General features: G+C 36.5%; 1 protein-coding gene across 12 annotated transcripts in view; it reads left to right on the plus strand.

Moving 5' to 3' along the window:
- Positions 1 to 19,883, plus strand: part of LOC117214204 (cAMP-specific 3',5'-cyclic phosphodiesterase-like) — a 349,894-nt gene that overhangs the window by 281,295 nt on the left and 48,716 nt on the right. For 11 of the 12 annotated variants that reach the window (XM_033460100.1, XM_033460101.1, XM_033460097.1 and 8 more), the window contains one exon: positions 19,241 to 19,342. In XM_033460100.1, the coding sequence (XP_033315991.1) occupies positions 19,241 to 19,342 (102 nt within the window). Of the gene's footprint in view, positions 1 to 10,916; positions 11,398 to 19,240; positions 19,343 to 19,883 lie in introns of those variants that run through there. The other variant, XM_033460102.1, reaches the window with a different exon arrangement.

The following is a 19,883-nucleotide window of genomic DNA, read 5'->3' on the forward strand; positions in this document are numbered from 1 at the left end:
TTTATGAACTTTTTCGTACCGCAATTTCGATGTTGTGGAAAGCTGTGACAAGGTTGCTGTTGAAGTCGCTTGAATTTCGGCAAAATATCGTCGAGTTTCGTAAAATTGTACAAAGTTTTTCAAAAGTTAATCACATCGTCTTTAAAACAGCGCACAAGTTCTTATAATTGCGCGCAGCTCTGAATATCTCGTTGAAATTGCGCAATATCTGACACAATTTCGTCAATTTTCGCACAAATCGAGGAAAACGAAGCGTGCGCGTGCGCGCAAACATTTGGCACGGTGCTGTAAAATTTTCTAGCTATTTCTGTGAATTTCTATAAATTTTTACAAAATTTTAAGAAGATCCTGAAAATTCTAGAAAATTTGTAATTTTTATAAAACTCGACAAATTTCTGCAAAACATTCAGACATTTCATATCTTTACGAAATTCTACGGATTCCTATAAAATTTTAAGTAATTTCGCAAAATCCCGCCAACTTTTCTACGTCCATAAAATTCTAAGAATTTCGGCAAAATGTCCCGAAATTCTACGTAATTTCAGAAAGTCGTGGCAAGGTAATCAAACTTCAGGCAGATATTGCCAAATTCCGTGAAAATCTTCCACTATTTCATCCAGTTTCCTGCAATTACAGCCGACTTTTGCCTGACATTCCAAGAAGTCCACGAAAATTCTGTGTCATCTGCGTTAAAGCATTCCAACGGGCTCGATCTCGATTGATCGTCGGAACGCGGATACGAGTCCTGGTGCTTTATGGTCGCACGACTGGTTAGACCGGGTCGTCAATTGCGGCCGAAATTAATCGACGGCCATGGAATCCGTGTACATCGGTGAAAATGTCGTAACGTAGCTGTCGACTGCATCAGGTTCGATACGTAGCGAAATTCGCTTGGCCACTCGGTATAATTACACTTTGCGGCTCTTTCTCTGAGATTTGCTGCTTCGCGGATCAAATATAATTCGCAGCTAGTCCTTTCGAGCAAGAAATTCATTTTTCTTCGAAATTTCCGTAACTTTCGTGGGATTTTTCATCCAGCAGCCTCTTCGAGAAGCCGTTTAACGAATCTTTTCGAAATTCTTGTTTCCACGAGCCTTTCGATGAATTTTTCACAGTTTGTTAATTTCTTCCGATAAATATCTTGCGATTTCGACGTTCATTTTCCGATTAACTTCAAATTTGTTTAACACAATAATAGCAGTCCGGTCTCGCTACTGTGCTAATGAAATTTCAAAACGTTTTACGCAACGCAGAAAATATGGACATAATCGTTGTCCATGTGTAACTGTTCAAATGTTGTTGTACGGTGAAATTCAGGTATCGCGCGTCACACAGTAGGTCGTGAAAATAAATGAGAGGAGCAGAGATGTACCGGGTTATTGAATGCTATTGGGTTATTAAATTACCGCTGTTGATGAATGGGAAAGGGGAATTTTATTAGATTGCGAAATCGTGCGACAGAGTTGCTGATTTAAGCGAGTATCTTTGGTTAAATTGCCGAATTAATTACGATCGAGTATAGATAAACGAAGAATTAAACGGACCGAGTGTCACAAAATCTGCATGTATGTTAAACTCGTTCATTTTTTTTATTGCCAAGGACGAAACTCGAAAATTTAATATATTTGATAATGATATCTCGAGTTTCATTTATGAGCAGAGAGAGAGAGATAGTTGTCGACGAGCGCAAATGATTTCAGGAAAAGTTTTATCGAGATTGGTGGATAAACAAGAGGGAAGTTGGTTGTGAATTATTTTTGATTGGCGCAAGTGGAAAAATATATTCGTACCGTGCACTTTTCGGTAGCTCGAATTTATCATGATAAAGCAAAATTACGTTGGCGTACTGACCAGAAAAGCACGCGTGTTAAACTACAAAAAGCAATGAAAAATTCGTGTAGAATCGTGCTCGTTTGTCAATGTTGCCCTGATTCTCGGTTTCCTTAGCAATATATGAACAATACATACGATTTCTTTCTCTTTCTTAGCAGTAGACGAAAAACGTTTCGTCACCGGCCTAATTTTCATTGCAACGATCGATATTTTTCGAGTGTTCAAGAAACGTATAAGTTTAATTGCAAAGTTAATTCTAAAATAACGCCGAAATCAAAGAGAAATACAATTTCTTTCGAATGATATCTTTTTCACGAGAAATAATTATTTGTCTCTCTTGCCTCGTAAACAGAGGGAAAAATAAGAAAGACAACGGTCGTAGGAGACAGGTTGGATTTTAGATATTTCAGGAGAACACTAGCTTCGATCCAATACACGAAGTTTCACGGCGAAGATGGTGATGAAATTGGTATAGGAACAGGTTTCAGTATCTCGAAGCATTATCAGCCTGTGTTCAGAGCACTCTTGCGGTACTCCAATCCCCCTAATCTCTGGCTCCCCTATCAGATTTATCGTGCGTTAGGCGAGTCGTTTATCGGTCGACCGTGGCGTCAAGTTAATGACAACGTCGTGTTTCGTCACTGTTCCCAGCTTGAATGTTCTCACGACTGACCATAGTTCGTCGTTAAGTTGATTCGTGAGTCATTTCACTTAACGGCGAAGTTACAATTTTTCTTAATTAATTAAGTGTTTGAACGAGTGTTCCAATGAAGTTTCAAACGAACTTCTCGACCAGTTTCTTCCGTCTATTCTGCTGCAGTTTTGTGTAATTTATCGACTTTGAATCTTTCTCGCTCAGCTTTATGTTAAGCGGAACGTTTATTAAAATTGCGATTGAATTTTCCAACGAGGTTTTCGAATAACCTGCTTTCTCGGTCTAAGTTCCATTGAATTCCTCAGTGAACGTCGAATCTTCGCCATAGTCTTCGGATAAATTGCAGATTGGTGTTTTTGTTTAAGTCGTTGGCGAATCGTGGCTTGAAAATTCCGTCGAATTTCGCGGCACAATTTTACAAAATTCTAGAAATTTCGCGAAATTCCGCGAGATTGCTACGAATTAAGGAAAATTCCGCGGAATTTATGGAAATTCGATGAAATTCTTCTAATTCTACCTGATTTATCGCGCGTCCCTTATTTCTCTTTACAAAATTCCAAGAAATCCTCCCACGAATTTTCCACCAAATTTTTCCTCCCAATCGTTTCCCTAGCAAATATTTCCGCGGAAGTAACGAGTTGATCGATGGATCCATTTTGTAAGTTCGCGATGGCTGATACGAGCCATTGAATCGGATTAAAGGATAATCGAACTGTCGAAACTTTGGCACTGCTTCTCTGGTGTTTAAACGGAAAACGCCGATACGCAAGTTTGACCTAATTTTCTATAACAAAATGTGTCTGCTCGACGAGAGATGGCAAAGTGAGAAAGATGATGTAAGAGAAGCTTATGGTTTCAACTACGGACGGTCTAAGCGAAGACGGTCTAAACCAGACTTTCGATAGGTTTGCGCCATTCGATTTGAAATTAACTCAAGGAAAGATCGAACGTTTCCGCAAATTTATTTCCTGATATTAGATACGATGTTAGAGTAAATTATTGTAATATCGTTATATTATTAAATTATTAGTATTCTATTATTAGTATATATTTTTTTCAGTATATAGCGTTTTAATGGTAATTTAATCTAGCAAGGAAGAAATTTGGCATTTTATCAAATTTCTTGCACAATCGTCTGATATCTTAGCTACACGGACGAGTGAAACGTTATCAGAATGGTTAAGGTTAAGAGCTGATATCGGCAAGATTTCGGCGCGTGCACGTTTATCGTGCCTTGGGATACTTGAAGTTCGTATTTAAAAGACAGATTTCGTATTATTTTGGCAGATAAAAATTGTGAAATTACGAATTAATTCGCTTTTTTTCTGGACTCGATATTCGACGAGAAAAAATTTCTAATTTGGAAAGTGTGAAAATTTAAGAATTAGCCAGTTTGATGATTCAACAACTTAATCATTTATTAGCGAGATCATTGGAAATGTGGCAATAATTATGTCTGCTCTTGGACCATTGTACATTTTCTATATACTTGATTTTTCACGATATTTCAATTTTCTTTCGCGAACATAACAAATATTCGAATAATATTCATTCAAGTGTCATTTGTGGATAATGAGAATTCTATGTTAGATAAATTTTCGAAGCTCTGGCTGGCCGCGAAATACTAATAGATCATGCTCATTATGTAATTCTAGTTGGCGGCGATATAACTTCACAAAGCACCTGACCCACTGTTGCTTCCTACTACATACTTGTTGGCAATTCTTGAGTAAATATCCGAGAAAATATTGCTTCCGTTTCTCGAATTAGAATTTTACCTAATTTCTGAATTTCATTAGCTCTTCGCTAATTTAGAAACGACAACATTTTGTTTACTATATTTCCTACATATCTTTTTGCGACCACGATAATTAAATAATCATTTACACATGGAATTTGCTTTGCTATACTCGCTATTCATTTTTCTATCGATACCAATAACTATACTTGAGCGAATATTTTTAATAATCCCTATATCTATTGCAAGAATAAAATTAATTTTATCGGTCATCGTAACGTCAGTGAAAATATATTGCAAAATTCAAGAACACATCGCCGATGCATACCAATTGACACAAAATTACACGGCAAATTTCTTTTCGTTAAACCTATTTTACACTAGTTAACAAAAAAAAAAAGACAATTGAAGAGCCATTTAATTCATTGAAATTCGTTCAATTCGTTTCGTTGATTGAAAAGAAAAAAGAAAGAAAACTGGACGCAGAAGTACCATTATGAGTGTCGTGTATCTCTGAATAATCGGAAATAGATTTAAACGCGTTTGTACGTCGATATCGAACGATCGTGAAAAATAGTCCGAGAAGATTCCTCTTGAATTACGTCAATAGTGAGAAAGGTCAGCCTTCTCTTGTTCTCTCCCTGGTTTCCCTTGGATGCAGAAAGAAACGCGTTACGAGATGATTTTGTAATCGATCGAACCGTAGCGGAAGCCTCGATTCCTTTTTACTGGCGATCCAGCAACCGGCTCCTCGAGGACAGCCGATTGCGTTACGAATTCCTTACGTAAAGAATTTCGTGGACAATCCTTGAAGCGTATTAATACGGTTTTTTTATTCCATTCCGAATTTTATCAGTCGTGCCCTTACTTGCTACTTAATTTTCGCCGCGAATAACTTGATTTATTTAATTCGAGTTTTTGGAGAGTCGTCACTTTCTTAGTAATCATGATATTCAGTGACGGAAATACGATAATATTTACGTCATCAATCACCGATACTCACGGAATTCTTTTGCACGAGAAAATAGACGAAGGAGGACAAAAGGAGAGAGAATTTTTAGAAAAAATTGGTGACGATGTACGGACAGATATAACGAAAGGTTGGCGAGTTATCTTTGTGGAGGAAATCGACAGATTTATTGGACGAAAGGTGAATGCATTTTTGCTGACTGAGCAATTTCGGCTATTTTGATGGATAGCTTTAAAAAACCGAAGGAAAATAGAAGACGATTTTGGGGGAAATCGATAACTTCTATGGAGGAATAAATGTAAATAAATATTTGTGAGAAAAAAAAGCTGATAGAAATTAATGGATTGTAAAGGTTCGATGAAAATAGATTTGTTTGCAGTAGCTGGAGATTGGAACTGTTTGATAAATAGTTGAGAAGAAGGAAAAATAAACAACGGACTAAAGACAATAGAAAAATACAAAAACGATGTTGTTTTAGTTTCCATTATTTCGTTTGAGAAGACTTGTAATCTTCAGACCGTGAAATCAGAATTGTTTAAAAAACTACGTTTCTTATGTATTTTCTGTTTTCCGAGTAAGATTGACGGATATTAATTGAACGTCGTGCTGTTGAAACCGATTGAAAAGGCTATTGAAAATTTCCTACTCTTTGATCGTAAACATCACCTTCGATGGAAGTAAAACATTTTCACTTTAATTTACTCGCTTTATCCCGACCTCTTTATAAAAATTCAACGAATTGCTCTTTTCCATTTTCACGTTCTCTCATAAATAAAAGTGAAACGTTTCCACTTTAATTTATTCGCTCTATCTCCACCTCTCCGATTCCCTGAAAATTACCGCGTGTGTAATAATTCGATTAATTACTCCCTTTGATTTTTATGTTCTTTCATAAATTTCAAAAGGCTCGCGCCTGTTCAATCTGTCTGTTGAAAGGGCCACGCGTTTTATCCGTTAGCTGTTCACACCGCGCGAAATTTCCATGAAAATAGACGCGTACAGCACGTATAACACGTACGTACGAATTCACAGGCCACTGAATTAACGGTATCCAACAGAGCTTCGATCATTGAAATCGCTGTATCGTGCAGTTCCATATAGACGATACTATCGAGAAGTTTATCCACAGATTTTTCATAGAAATAGCTGCGTATGTGTACAAATATTTATGGAGTTTGCTTTTGTTAACGTGTACTGTTTATAACGATAACTTTTTTATTGTAACAAAATTTCCATTTATTCAGAATCGTCTATTTTTTTTCTCCTTTTTTTTCGTTGAAAGAAAAAACGATAGAAATAGAGTCTGAAGCTTCTTAAGGACGTACGAATCGAATGTAAATTAAATTTGCATACGATAAATAAATATACAATAAGTTGAAGAATGAAAATGTTGTTATTCGATGTTAAAAATTCGTTGATCCATCGATCGATGATTCCATGTTTACGCGAGTTCGTTGCTTACGCTGGTTTCTATTCTCGATTTATTTTTTTCCACTCGAAATTCCACTCGAAACTTCTTCGAAAACAAATGCACTGGGTAACATAGTTGAATACCGGTTTTCCCTGGCCATCGGAAGTTAATTTTATCGTATGTGAAACCAGTTGCTGGAATGCGTTGTATATTGTTGTCTGTTTACGTGTACATTTCCGACAGTTTGATAAAAAAGTATCGACCAGCTCGAGACCATCGGCTGTTTAACTTTAGCAGGCTATTGTAGATGAAATTAGGCCTTCGTGCATTATCGAAGAAGCAAGAAATTAATGTTCGTTTCGCAAGCTATTCGCTCGTTATTGTTATACGAACCAGTCGTGCTGTATTTTAAATTCGTTTTGCGAAATTATATCATATATTACGATCACCCGTTATATTTTCCAATTCCTTTCCAACGAGAGAAATTTTTTAATCGAATAGAATTTTTGGGAATACGAAACTTTATTCAGAAATAATATAAATCTTAGGGAATCTGCTATTTTACAACAACTAACTTGCGATAACTACATTTATGAGAAATTTCAATCTACAGAAACGCTCGTAATTTACATAATGTTCCAATTTTCCACTCGCCACCCCATGTTACCCGGAAAAACTTTACGCCACCCGATTTACATGGAGGAAACAGTACGTAAATGTGAATTTGCGTAAACATCGGCAGTTTAATAAGAACTGTTCGAAGTGTAGTGAGTTGGAAGTATACAGGGTGGCTGGTAACTGGTGGTACAAGCGGAAAGGGGATGATTCTACGCGAAAAAAGAAGTCGAAAATATAGAATAAAAATTTGTCGTTCGAGGCTTTGTTTTCGGGAAAATCGACTTTGAATTTATACTCGGTACGCGTCCGGTACGTTATAGCGGATCTCACTGTATATCGTTCTCCCGATGGAAAAATTAAAAAAAAAATTTTTTATTTACCAACTACCAACTACCCTGTATACTCTTGCGCGTTGCAACACATCTTAAACGCGTAAACATCCGTAGTCCAACCAGTGATACTTTCTTCCACGTAACAAATACAATATTCCGCATTCTAATGGGTTCAAACATAATCAAAGTTTGGTCGAACTATCTGTTCGACTATCTATACGGCGAGGCTCTGTTCCGAATTCGAAATAAGGCAGAACAAAGAAAGTTTGTCCCCTCGTACAATACGAACGCCGCGCGCGATATTTCTCGGCTTCTCCGGTTTCACCGAAACACGCAGCTCCCGCCGAGAATACGATACTCTTCTGCGTCGTTGTTGCACGTCACAAAACTACGGAAGCTTTGACATTCGTTCTAGAATATCAGAGTGGCGTTTATGACACGACAAAGTGGAATCTTCTCTTCGATCGTTTCTTTCTTTAAATTGTAAACGTAACTTCGATTTTCTGCTTATTCAACGGCATTTAAATTTACTATCAATTCCGCGGATATATCGTAAGGAAGAAAAAACAAATTTCGCCCGATTTAAAAAGGTTTACGTTTCGTTCAAACTTTCATCGTCCTTTTAATTTCGTATTTCAATTTCATTTACTGCTTCGTCTTAACTTTTTATTTTCTAAATTCCTCGCAGCAAAGTTTTAAATCACGGTTGGCGCGTCATAATAATTTCTTTGAAACCTTCTTCTGGATGATTTTTTTTCAGGAAGAGTATCATCTCATCGTTAAAATCGACGATTTACAGGGCAGTTTGTTTAACTTAAAAGCTGAAAATTCTTGATTTATCGCGGACAATATGCAAACGTATTTAGTTTTCAAAATTGCTACTTGCATGGCGAAGGACCTTCGTTAAATTTAGGAATCGAAAGCTGGCGAATGACAACGTTTCGATTTAGTATCGTAGCATCGTTTGGCAGATAACGAGACTCTTTGCCAACGAAGCTTTGGATTAATTAGTTTCATTTAGTCAAGCTGTCCCAGTTAGCCCATCAGGCCGCTGCTGCAAAATTGCCTCGTTGTTCAGTAATGAATAAATATTTCGTTCAAAATGATAGAAAAATCTGATAGATATAAATACAGAAGAAAATTAATTTTCATTGCGTCAAATTGATGGAGTTATCGTCGTAACATTAAACGTGTTGAATGAATTGTTTGTAACTTCAACTGTCGTAAAAAATAATAATTCTTAAAGATTTCAGCAATAAATCCCAATTTTCTTTGTATATTTTGAAAATTCTTAAAGTTATCATAGGAGATAAAATTCCTAAAGCTTTTAAGAAATTTCTGAAGATTTCCAAAGTTCGTCTAGCCCTTCACAAGTATCGTAATATTTACGAATGGATATCAAGTATATAGTTACGATATACAGGGTGGTTGGTAACTGATGGTGCAAGCGGAAAGAGGGTGATTCTACGCGAAAAAAGAAGTCGAAAATATAGAATAAAAAAATTTTTTTTAATTTTTCCATCGAGAGAACGATCTACAGTGAGATCCATTATAACGTACCGCACGCGTACCAAGCGAAAACAAAGCCTCGAACGAAAAATTTTTATTCTATATTTTCGACTCCTTTTTTCGCGTAGAATCACTCCCTTTTCGTTTGTACCACCAGTTACCAACCACCCTGTATAAGTAAAAGGAGAAGGCAAGAAGAAGGATAACTGGTTCTTTAGAATCGCGATTTGATAGCAAAAAAAAAAAAAAAAAAAAAAGAAAAGGAGTCAAACTATCTCTCTCATAAATCATAAATCTGTGGATACAATGAACAAACAACAAAGACGAAAGAGATACGTTGCTTTGCGTATAAGACAGTTTGAGAAAAGCAACTGGCTCGTTGAAAACGCGATTTGATAGCGGCAAAGGGGACTAAATTACCTCGTTTCCATAAAAGTAGAGCAGCCGGATGATTTTCAAATGACGGCAATTTCATCGACAATCTGAAATTCAGACGACACGCAATTTGTAGAAGCGTCGCGGCGCCCGCTCGTCTTTTCAACAGACTGGCTTTTGAAATTCAATCGTTCTAATGAAGTCTCCGCGTGAGTAAACAAAAATTCAAGTTGCTCCTCGTTTGCTACCTCCAGCCTGAATAACAAGAAGATTGAACCTGATTTCGTCTCAGCGTTTGTTCCACCGTTCTTTTCTCTTCCTTCAACTGTTCCGTATTTGGTCTTCATTCGATGTATCGTTAAATAGAACGATGTTCTGTCTGGTCCGCTATTGTTGCCGAGTTTCGATCGTTACAAGTCGCTGTTTAGGAAACGGTTTAGTTAGTCCTACGGGATTGAAAACCTTTCTTCGTCGTCGTCATGCTGATGATGAGCAAGTTTTAGTCCTGATCGAGCAAGCTTTGGTTTCCAGTCGATTAAAGGAGTTTAGAGGTCAGATAGTTCTTAGTAATTGCAAGAAATGTAGGTGTTTCCATGGTTTGTCTGATGACTATTTTATGGGTTTTGTAGATACAGCGTGGAATGTCCTCGTTGAAAGAAGATTCTGATACTTTTGTTAAAAACATGTTCAGTTCGGCAATTCTGAACAAATGAGTTTTAAACAGTGGAATCTTCTTCGGAAGAGTACACTAAAAAGTGCTTTAGTTTTCTTTAAAAGAGCGAGGAATATGCCTCTGCTAAAAAGTTAGAACGTCACGGTTGCCGTGAGAGTTCATATTTCACTCATATTTAGTTTCAACGAGAATTCCATAGTTAGAAGATTGCCTCAGTTTTCTTTAAAAAAGAAACGCGCCTCTGCTGAGAAGTTAGAGTGCTAGAAGTTAGCGTAACAGCTCATTTCTTACGAATAAACAATCTTAGCTAGGAAGTAGAACTGAAACTTCAATTTCGGTCTTAGTACTCTGGCCAGTAGTTCTATAAGATTTAAAATAACATTGGGGTGCGAAAATAAAAAATGCATGCTGCGACGTTATTAAATCTTTCATACCTTTCGTACCAGGTGTTTCAACATCTTGACAATTACTACGATTCAGACAATTCAGTGATATCCTCTGTGAGAACCGTGTCTGTGAAAGTGTATAGTCAACCATGAATCGTTAATGACGTGCCAAGTGAATTTAAAAGAACATCTACGAAATAAAAGTTCGATCAACAAGTGCATCACCACACAGGCCTCGCTGTAAAGTGTTCTTCGCAGACTTTGCAATACGAATAATTTCCCAATTGAATAACTAAAAAAGGGAATCGAGAATAGGAACGCATTGAAACAAATGTATATAAGACGCTAAACCTTAACCTAACTTCACATGCCAAAACCGACCGTGTCTCTTAATTCAGTCACAGTAATCAGGCTGTGTGCCTCCTAACGATCCCATAATCGTTTCAACCCACTGTACTTCAAGAACGAAAGCTCCCACAGTTAATGACACCTACGAAGAGCCAAGATTTACATTCATGAGGACGTACATCGCCTAATTATACCACTTCGATCATCTATAACCACTTGCTGAACCGACTGTAAGACTATTTACCACCTGCCATGATCCAAAACGGAAGAGACCAAGCGAGCAACGAGTTGATATGTGGTTGAAGGCGCACAGCAAGAGGATCTAACGATGTCTGGGTCTAGCGGAGGCTTAATGGACTCCCCAACGTCCACTGGCGGCCTAAAAAGATGCGGCGGTGGAATGAGTTCCCCGTCCCTGGCCGGTGGAGGGGTTATAACGATGTCTGCAGGGCTTCCTCGCACTCGATCTGCTTGCGCTCTGCGGATGCGACCGTCCAGGAAGGCTGTGTTCTGGGAACAGTGCCTCGAGTCATCGCCAAAGAGAGACTTGTAAGTGGACGATGATTATCACAGTTGCTAACCTGTCGAATCGAGATCGATGTTCGGATTAGAAGCTTCTAGAGACACTCTAAAGACTTTCTAGAATCTACGTAAATAGCTGTTGATGAGCAGACTGTGGATTCTAGGGACTTTGGAGGGGTGGTTTCTAGAGACTGCGTAAATCGCTGCTGATGAGTAGATTTTTGGTGCTAGGAACTTTCGCAAGACTTCCTAGAGTCGATGATTATCACTGCTGCTAACCTGTCGAATCGAGATCGATGTTCGGATTAGAAGCTTCTAGAGACACACTAGAGACTTTCTAGAATTTACGTAAATAGCTGTTGATGAGCAGACTGTGGATTCTAGGGACTTTATGGGGGCTTTCTAGAGACTGCGTAAATCACTGCTGATGAGTAGATTTTTGGTGCTAGGGACTTTCGCGAGACTCCCTAAAGTCGATGTAAATCATCGCTGATGAACCGATTACCGATTTTGACACGTTTATGGAAAATTCGAAGATGCACAACGGTATATCCACATTGTATCGAAGTATACAAAATATAAAAAATATACTACTTAATAGTACGAATATAACTAGTTCAAATTGCGTATCGAGGATTTTAATGCTATTCATGCTATTGAATAGTGTAAGCACGACGAAGTTGGGGAAATTGTTCAATATGGTTTGGAAATTTTTGCCACTAATATACCGTTGGGAGATTAGACGTGCTTAGCCTTTGAGATTATGTACGTTAGGAAACTGAGTTTAGAGACTGTAATGGCAGAACTAATATTATTAATTTTCTTGCAGTACACGAGGCATTTAAGCTTTGGAAGGATTTAGCCGATGATGGGCGAAAGAGGATGAGATAAATTATAAATTTGTTGATTATCGAGATTCATTATTCAGTTAGTAGAGTTTAGTTCTCTGAAAGGTTCGGTTGTAGAAAATTCAGTCTATAGATTATCATAAATAGGCTAAAGTGCTTAGTAGGAAGTTTTTTTTCTAGAAATTTAATCTAGGGACTTTGCAAAGTGTAGTCAATTCTAGGAAACTGAACTAGGCAATGTTGTCTATGAATTAATATTACTAATCGAATACTTGACACGAAACGCAATTCAAAATAATCCCTAAGTAGACAAATCTATAGAAATGCTAAAAAAATTACGAAATTGATAGACTTACGATCGATAAAAGCCTGATCGTGTGCAAATGATTCCGTGAATCGGGATTAGGAAGCTCAATCAGAGATTCCAATTGTCTTTTGCTTGTTTCTTAACTATCCATAGTAAAGCGAATGTCTCAATGCGAATAAAAGGATTCAAAAAGTCGCAATATGAGACGCAGTTCAAGAAAATTGTTCAAAGAACACTTAGGTAAAGATTCCGAGATATCTATGAGGATTTACTATATTTTCTCGGATCCATTCGTTGATCCAGATTAAGGCACATAGATCGATCAATATCGGAAACGTTTATTTATCGATGATCGAAAGTTAACGTAACAAGCGCGATCGACTTTTCGCAATTAATTGCTTTATAATTCGCATTAACTCGCGGATAACGAGGCACTGATGAACGATCGTTGGAAGACGATTAAGCTTGATCTAATTTTGATCAACGACTCTTGAAGGCTGATTGGATTATAATTGACGCTAATTTTTTATCCAAAATGTTACAAAACGATATTCACACGAAGTTTACTCGATTAGATAAATCGATAATCCCACGGTGATAAAGATACTCAATTTGTCGCGATCGTAATCGCTGTTATCTTAACAGATGTTTTGGAAAGTACGAGTTAAATGTAATTTTATGGTATAAAACAACACGTTTACATTATGTAAGAAATATCGATTGCGATCAATGTTACTTAGATAGCGCTTTATCGATTTTTCTAATACACAAATTGAATTTCCAACGAAATCGAACTTATTAAAATAATATTTTAATAAATTTTAATGAAAATCATCTTATCGATCAAGGTGTTATTCTTAGATCTTTGAGTTGTATTTTTTCATACTTTTTAAATAGCAACATAGTTTTTGGAGAAAAAACACAACCAGGATCGGGTCCAAAATATTCGGAATTACGCAAAAACGGATTGAAATAATTGGCTAATGTTCAAAGAATCGATTCACGAATGCTTACTAGTCGCTCGCTTATCGGACTGATGTATCTGCATAATGAATCAGGCGAATGACTGTCACGTATGATACATAAATCTGCGCGTTGGAAGTACGCCAGAACCTCATTCAGATTTGCACGATCTTGCCTTTCTAAATCTGTTTCGTTTCCGTTTGTTTGCAAAATAAATAAATTCAAAATATGAAAACAATTTTGTAAATATTTGTACATTGCCTAAATTATCAGTCTTCTACGATATTCTTAGCGCAATAAAATTGATAAATTTCTGCAAAGTCAAATTTTAGTCAATTTCGAATGCATAGCGGCGATCGATGATTTAAACGATTTTACTCGAATACAGTTTAATCTTCGGGAAAGTCTTTCCCTTCATTTGTCCTGAATGAAATGGAAATTGCGACTGATTCGTTAATCACGCTTCCATTAAAACCAGCTTCACCGTGCAATCGAATTATTGTCTTCGATTAATCAAACGCTATCATTCGAAAATGAGATTTTCACCTGCGCAGAATTAAAACCGGCTTGAATTCTTTTATCACTACAACTGTAATTTGAAAGATGAGGACAGTGCGTAATCGAGGTGAAATAATATTCTCATTTTTCACTCTCTTTACCAGTCGAATATAAGATAACAATTTTTTGAATTAATTTAATTTTTAGAAATATATTTAGAATACTTTTGGAAATTCTATATAATACTTCTGACCGATTCTATTTATATTGACACGATCGTTAAAATATATTTATACATTTATTCTAAAATAATTTATATAATTTACTATGCATACATTTATTTTATTTCGAAAGGAAATTTCGATTTATCTTAAATTAATTACAAAGACGAAGAGAGTTGTTCGAAGCTTACGTAACGGAACGGCTTGGCTCGTCCGTCAATCATATCCCAGATTTCCTAGATTCGAATCAGAAAGTAATTTTACCTCGCCGATCTGGTGACACAACATCGACAAATGATACGTTACTCAGAAAGGAAGATAAAAATTGCAATGCAAAGATAGCGATTATCTTTTGCAGAAAAATAATAATAAAAATATTCACGCATGAAGAATACTCTACGTAACGTAATATATATACAGTATTTTTGAAAAAATCGCAATTGCAGTCTGAAGTATTTTTGTGTAACATATATTTAAGAAAAATCTATTTTTCAATTTTTCTCCCTTGATTTTAATTTTTATTTCGAAATTCTTCGAACAAGAATTTCCTACATGGAAAATAAACCGCTGTAAACAGTTTTAATTAGAGATTCACGAGGAAAATGAAGATAGAAAAGACGTTGCGAGCGTCCAAGTGTTGTTCGCTATGAAACATGCCTTTTTGTAGGCTGACCCAGTTGAGATTCTTTTAAAAAAAAAAACGATTTTCCTTTTTTTGCTCTTTTTTCGGCACTTTGCTGCTTCCTGCCCTCTCTTGTTTCTCATCGTCCACATTTTTTGTTTCTGACCTCTTCTTCTATTTCTTTTTTCGAAAATGTGCCCGCCCTCGAAATTGCACTCCTTTCTAAATTTCCAGCGTTTACGGGACAAGTAAAATAAAAATATAAGATGGATGAAAAATGGTTTTGGGCGTGAACAAAGGAGAAATATTTTTTGAAAAGAAAATATCAGAAGAGCTCGATAATATGGATAAATATAATTTATCAGTTTTTAATATCTAAGAAATAGGTTATGTACACCCTTAACAAACCTAAGGCCCCGCCATAAACTCAATCTTATTGAAACCATTAATTCTGCAAATATTTTCGGTTTATAGTCGATACTTGAAAGGTCCTTAGGTTTATTGTTCGCTCTTAGAAATTACAAAACAGCTGGTAATTATGCAGGGTGGTTGGTAACTGGTGGTACAAGCGGAAAGGGGGTGATTCTACGCGAAAAAAGAAGTCGAAAATATAGAATAACAATTTTTCGTTCGAGGCTTTGTTTTCGAGAAAATCGACTTTGAATTTTCGCTCGGTACGCGTGCGGATCGATCGATTCGCGGTGTCGATTCTTAGAATCGTAACGGGAATTTACGACTCCCGTTGACGCGCTTCCTCTCGATCGCGTCTCCCCACGATCGGTCGAAAATACAAATACTTTAAGAATTTGATGCACGGTACATATGGATTTTATTTTTAAATATGTCCGTGTATAGCGAAAAATGGACCAAAAATTTATAAACACGCATATATGTATACGTTTCAATTCAAACAGTATCTTCCACTGTAAAAATGTTCGTTCTAAAATTTTCACTGTACAACAACCTTGCAACGTAGGACTAACCTCCTAACACGAAGAAACCCAAAACCAGTAAATTCGAAAAGTTATAAAACTTGGGGGATACGCAGAGAATATATAGGTACGTGTCACGCACTCTGTTCTGCTGCCCAAATTCACTCTAAGTAGGTGAAATTGACCCCTGAAGATCCGGCTGTAACATTGATAAATTCTCTACCAAACGAGAGTAATAATTAAAAGAAGTAACTTTTGCCTGAGAACTTTTCCCCCATCTCTTACAGGCAGCGAGTTACGACGTGAAATGGGAAAATAGCCGGATCTTCAGGGATGTGTTTCATCCCCTTGGAGGGAATTTGGTCGGCGAAAGAAAATTGCGTAACACATGCCTATATATCCTCTACAAATCCCTAAAGTTTCATAATGTTCGGGGACCTTCCCTCGTAATTAAAAAACAAACTTGCAAAGAGAAACTGGCGAGAATGCAGAGGAAGCTAGATAGAATATTCACAGCGATCTAATCCAACCTAACGTCTGCTAGCTTCTGTCCAGCATTTACAAACATCAAAAATCGTTTCTGTGGTAAAGACACGACCGGTATTTACCGTGCTGAGCAGTCGTGGCACGCGTTGACCCAGAAACCATCCCCTGGTCTCATCAATTTCGCGAGCCTGGCACCGATTCAGCCGCTCGAATCGAATAAATACGGATAAGCCTGGGGATTCTTGCCACGGATCGAGGCGTTTCTCGTCTACTTTTAATGGCCAGCTTCGAAAAACCCAAACAGCAGGCCGTTTACGTGACGCGATTCCCTTTGTTCGAGGGTGGATTCAGCGAGGCTTGGGCCAAAATCTTACGGATCTCCCGCAGTCTTTTAGCAGAGGGATGTTTAGCGGCAACCCAGTTTCTTCTGGATTGCACAGATTGAGTTGATTGATGTTCACGTTGGAATATCTTCTGGTTCGGCTACTTCGACGAGGGGCGCTTTAACATGGAAAAGTTTGTAATCCTGATGAGATTGAGCTTACGTTCTGGGATCAAATGGCGATTACTGTGGTTATTGGACTGCGGATCCTACGCTGGTCTGAAGGGAATCTCTGAATAACGTGGTCAATTGGTTCCACGTTGTTGTACGTTGTCGAATATACACTGAATGTGCTTACGTGTGTGAATACATTTGGATAACACGATGAAGATAAAAAGATGTTTGAAGATTATTGTACTAGTTTCTGAGGAAAAATTCATCGTTGTTCTACGAATATTTCTCACGATTCTGTAAATCAATTTGAATTTTGATTATTGAAAATCTTTCAAGCACGTGATCCATTAGTTGAGTTACGCGTGTATCCTCATGTTGCACGTTATCGAATACTTTAAATGTTCTTACGCGTGCAAATAGACATTTGCTTGTAGAGTATAAAATGATGAAGATAAAAGCGCTTGAAAAATAAAATAGTAGCATTTAAACAGCATTTTGTTAAATATTTTAATTGATTCTTACATATCGATTTAGAGTTTTGTTAGATTGCTTTGAATCTTCTACCTAACACGTTCCAAGCTTTTTTCACGAAGATTATTACCTGTATAATTAATAATTAGTTATTTCCTTGTAACTGAGTTGCATTTATTTGATTGAAAAACATTCAGTTGATCAATCTTTCGTTGACTCGATGGGTGGTAGTAATTAAAAATCGAGTCAACGCTGGAAAATCATCCAATCCGAATAAAATAAACGTTTCTCCTAAGTAAATTGAATTATACTGCCGGTTCAATTAAATTTTTACCACACGTTCATCGAGAGCAGCTAAAAACGATACCATTGAACGAGCTGTGTAAAAATCGTTATATCAACCCCTACGATTTTCCATTGAAAATTTCACATTTATCAATGTAGCAGTAAACGATCTCCTATCCTATATCTGATAACAATTGAATCGTTAATACAGCATGTTACATCTCAAAATATCGAGGTATTTTATACGTTTTATATATCACAAACGTATATATAAATTCACAAACATCCGTTAAAATCAGCTTAATCGTTTGCTAGTAATCCAACATTTAAATAGTAATTATTAATCGGTGATACGATTATAAAATAATAATCCAATACTTAAACAGTAATTATTAAAATCAGTAACATAATCGTAAATTAATAATCGAATATTCCAACAATATTTGCGAATCATTAATTACGTTGAATATCATAATTTGTTCGATACGCAACCTCCCTTTCCGTATCGTATATTTGAAAAACGAAAGGAAGAGATTGTTAACGTATCCTGTTTACAAGATTCCTGGATTGTAATCGAGCTTAGGCTCGATCAATTAATCCGTGAATATCGATGACGCTTTTAGCATTAGCGCTATGAAGCTTGAACGATCCACCGATGATTTGACCTGTGCCCTTCGAAGGGGTGTAATTTTCGCTGGGAAAAGCGTGAAGTAATTGACGCGCGTGTACGTGTTCGCGCGTAGGAAGGCGCGTGATTTAATTAATGCAAGTTCCGCGAGAGACCTGCCGCTTTGGAAATCGAGAACGCGGCGATGAACGATGGCGATGGTGTTTCGACGGGGACTGAAAATAGACTTTACCATCGTTAACGTGTGTATAATTAATTAGTCGGTTACTCTTTTCTAACTTCCATACTGCGACAAAGTGTGGTATAAACAAACCAGTAAATAAAAAATCAATGAAATCGTTCGTCCACAGCGAAATCACGAAGCTTCGTTCAGATTGAAAATTGAGAAAGTGTAATTTATTAGTTGCGAATTAACAAGTTACAAGAGACGATAATATTCGTCTTATCTCTCGCGATCTCGTTTCTTCATTTTTGAAATTTCGGAAATTACACGACACATGTTCTTCTTATTCTTTTTATTCTATTTGTACTTAACATTGTACCAATTCTTAGTTTGATATGAAATATACAACGATCGCATTCATGGGAAATAGCACGCTAAATGATATTTTCGTTGGATTTATTAAAATTCCTTGGTCGAATGTCAATATTTTCGTCGAACTTTTTAAAATTCGTAAAAATAAAAAGATATAGAGTCGAAAGAGTAATTTGATAGCAACAAATAGTTGCTTTTCAGACAAAATTCCTAGCAAGAACTGTTTATCAAATTAGATATTCCGAAATATCCTATTAAAAGCTACGATGATACAAAATATCGGTGTAATATAATTACGTTATGCTAATAGAATAACGTAATTGAATTTATACGAATATCATGAAATATTTAAACAGTGAATTAAATTGCAAACGATGTAATACGATTGGTGTACAGTTTGAAACCAGAAATACGCCACGCATGCATGAGTTTAGAGTGCAGCTTTTGGAAACAAGAAGCAATGCCGTTGAGTTCATTGCAAGCTGAACGTTAGCCATTAATACTCCTTTCACTGTATATTATGCTTCAGATATCGATGAAACATAAAAAATTGATTTTATTTCTGTTTGATCTTGCAGCCATGGCGAGGAATATATCGTCACACCTTTCGCGCAGATTCTTGCCTCCCTACGATCCGTCAGGTACAACCTCCTGTTGCTCACAGATGCATTCACGAACCGGTAAGTATTTTTTTTTTCATAAATAAAAAGTACCACATTTCTTTTTTTTTTAATTTATTTATTTAACGATAATGATTGCGAATACAGCGGTATGAAAATGTTTTTGGAACTTCTTTTCGCGTTACAATAAGTAAAGAAATATACATAGTAATATACATATATACATAGAAATATAATATATCATGAACATGATATATCAAGATTGCAGTGTTTCGCCTTTTTTTCGCGAGCGAATATTAATATTCGCATTTTTTCCCATTTTTCATTATTTTAAGCGTACTTCGCGTTTTCTCGTATTTTATATTTTACATTTTATCTTTTTTCTCTGATAACAATAGCGATGATACTACTTTATACTTCGATTGTATAATAGAAAATTAGCCTGCATGAAAAATAGAATTTTTTCTGATTTTCAGTTGACCAGCAATATGACGTCAAGTCATTTCCGAAAATTTGTTCGCGCTTTGTTAACGAACAATCATGCTTTGTTTGGTATTTCTCTGGAAGTTCAAAAATACCGTACCGTTTTCATGATAATATT

The sequence above is a fragment of the Bombus bifarius genome, unplaced genomic scaffold (assembly GCF_011952205.1).
Source record: "Bombus bifarius isolate JDL3187 unplaced genomic scaffold, Bbif_JDL3187 scf7180000009200, whole genome shotgun sequence".
Taxonomy (NCBI): domain Eukaryota; kingdom Metazoa; phylum Arthropoda; class Insecta; order Hymenoptera; family Apidae; genus Bombus; species Bombus bifarius.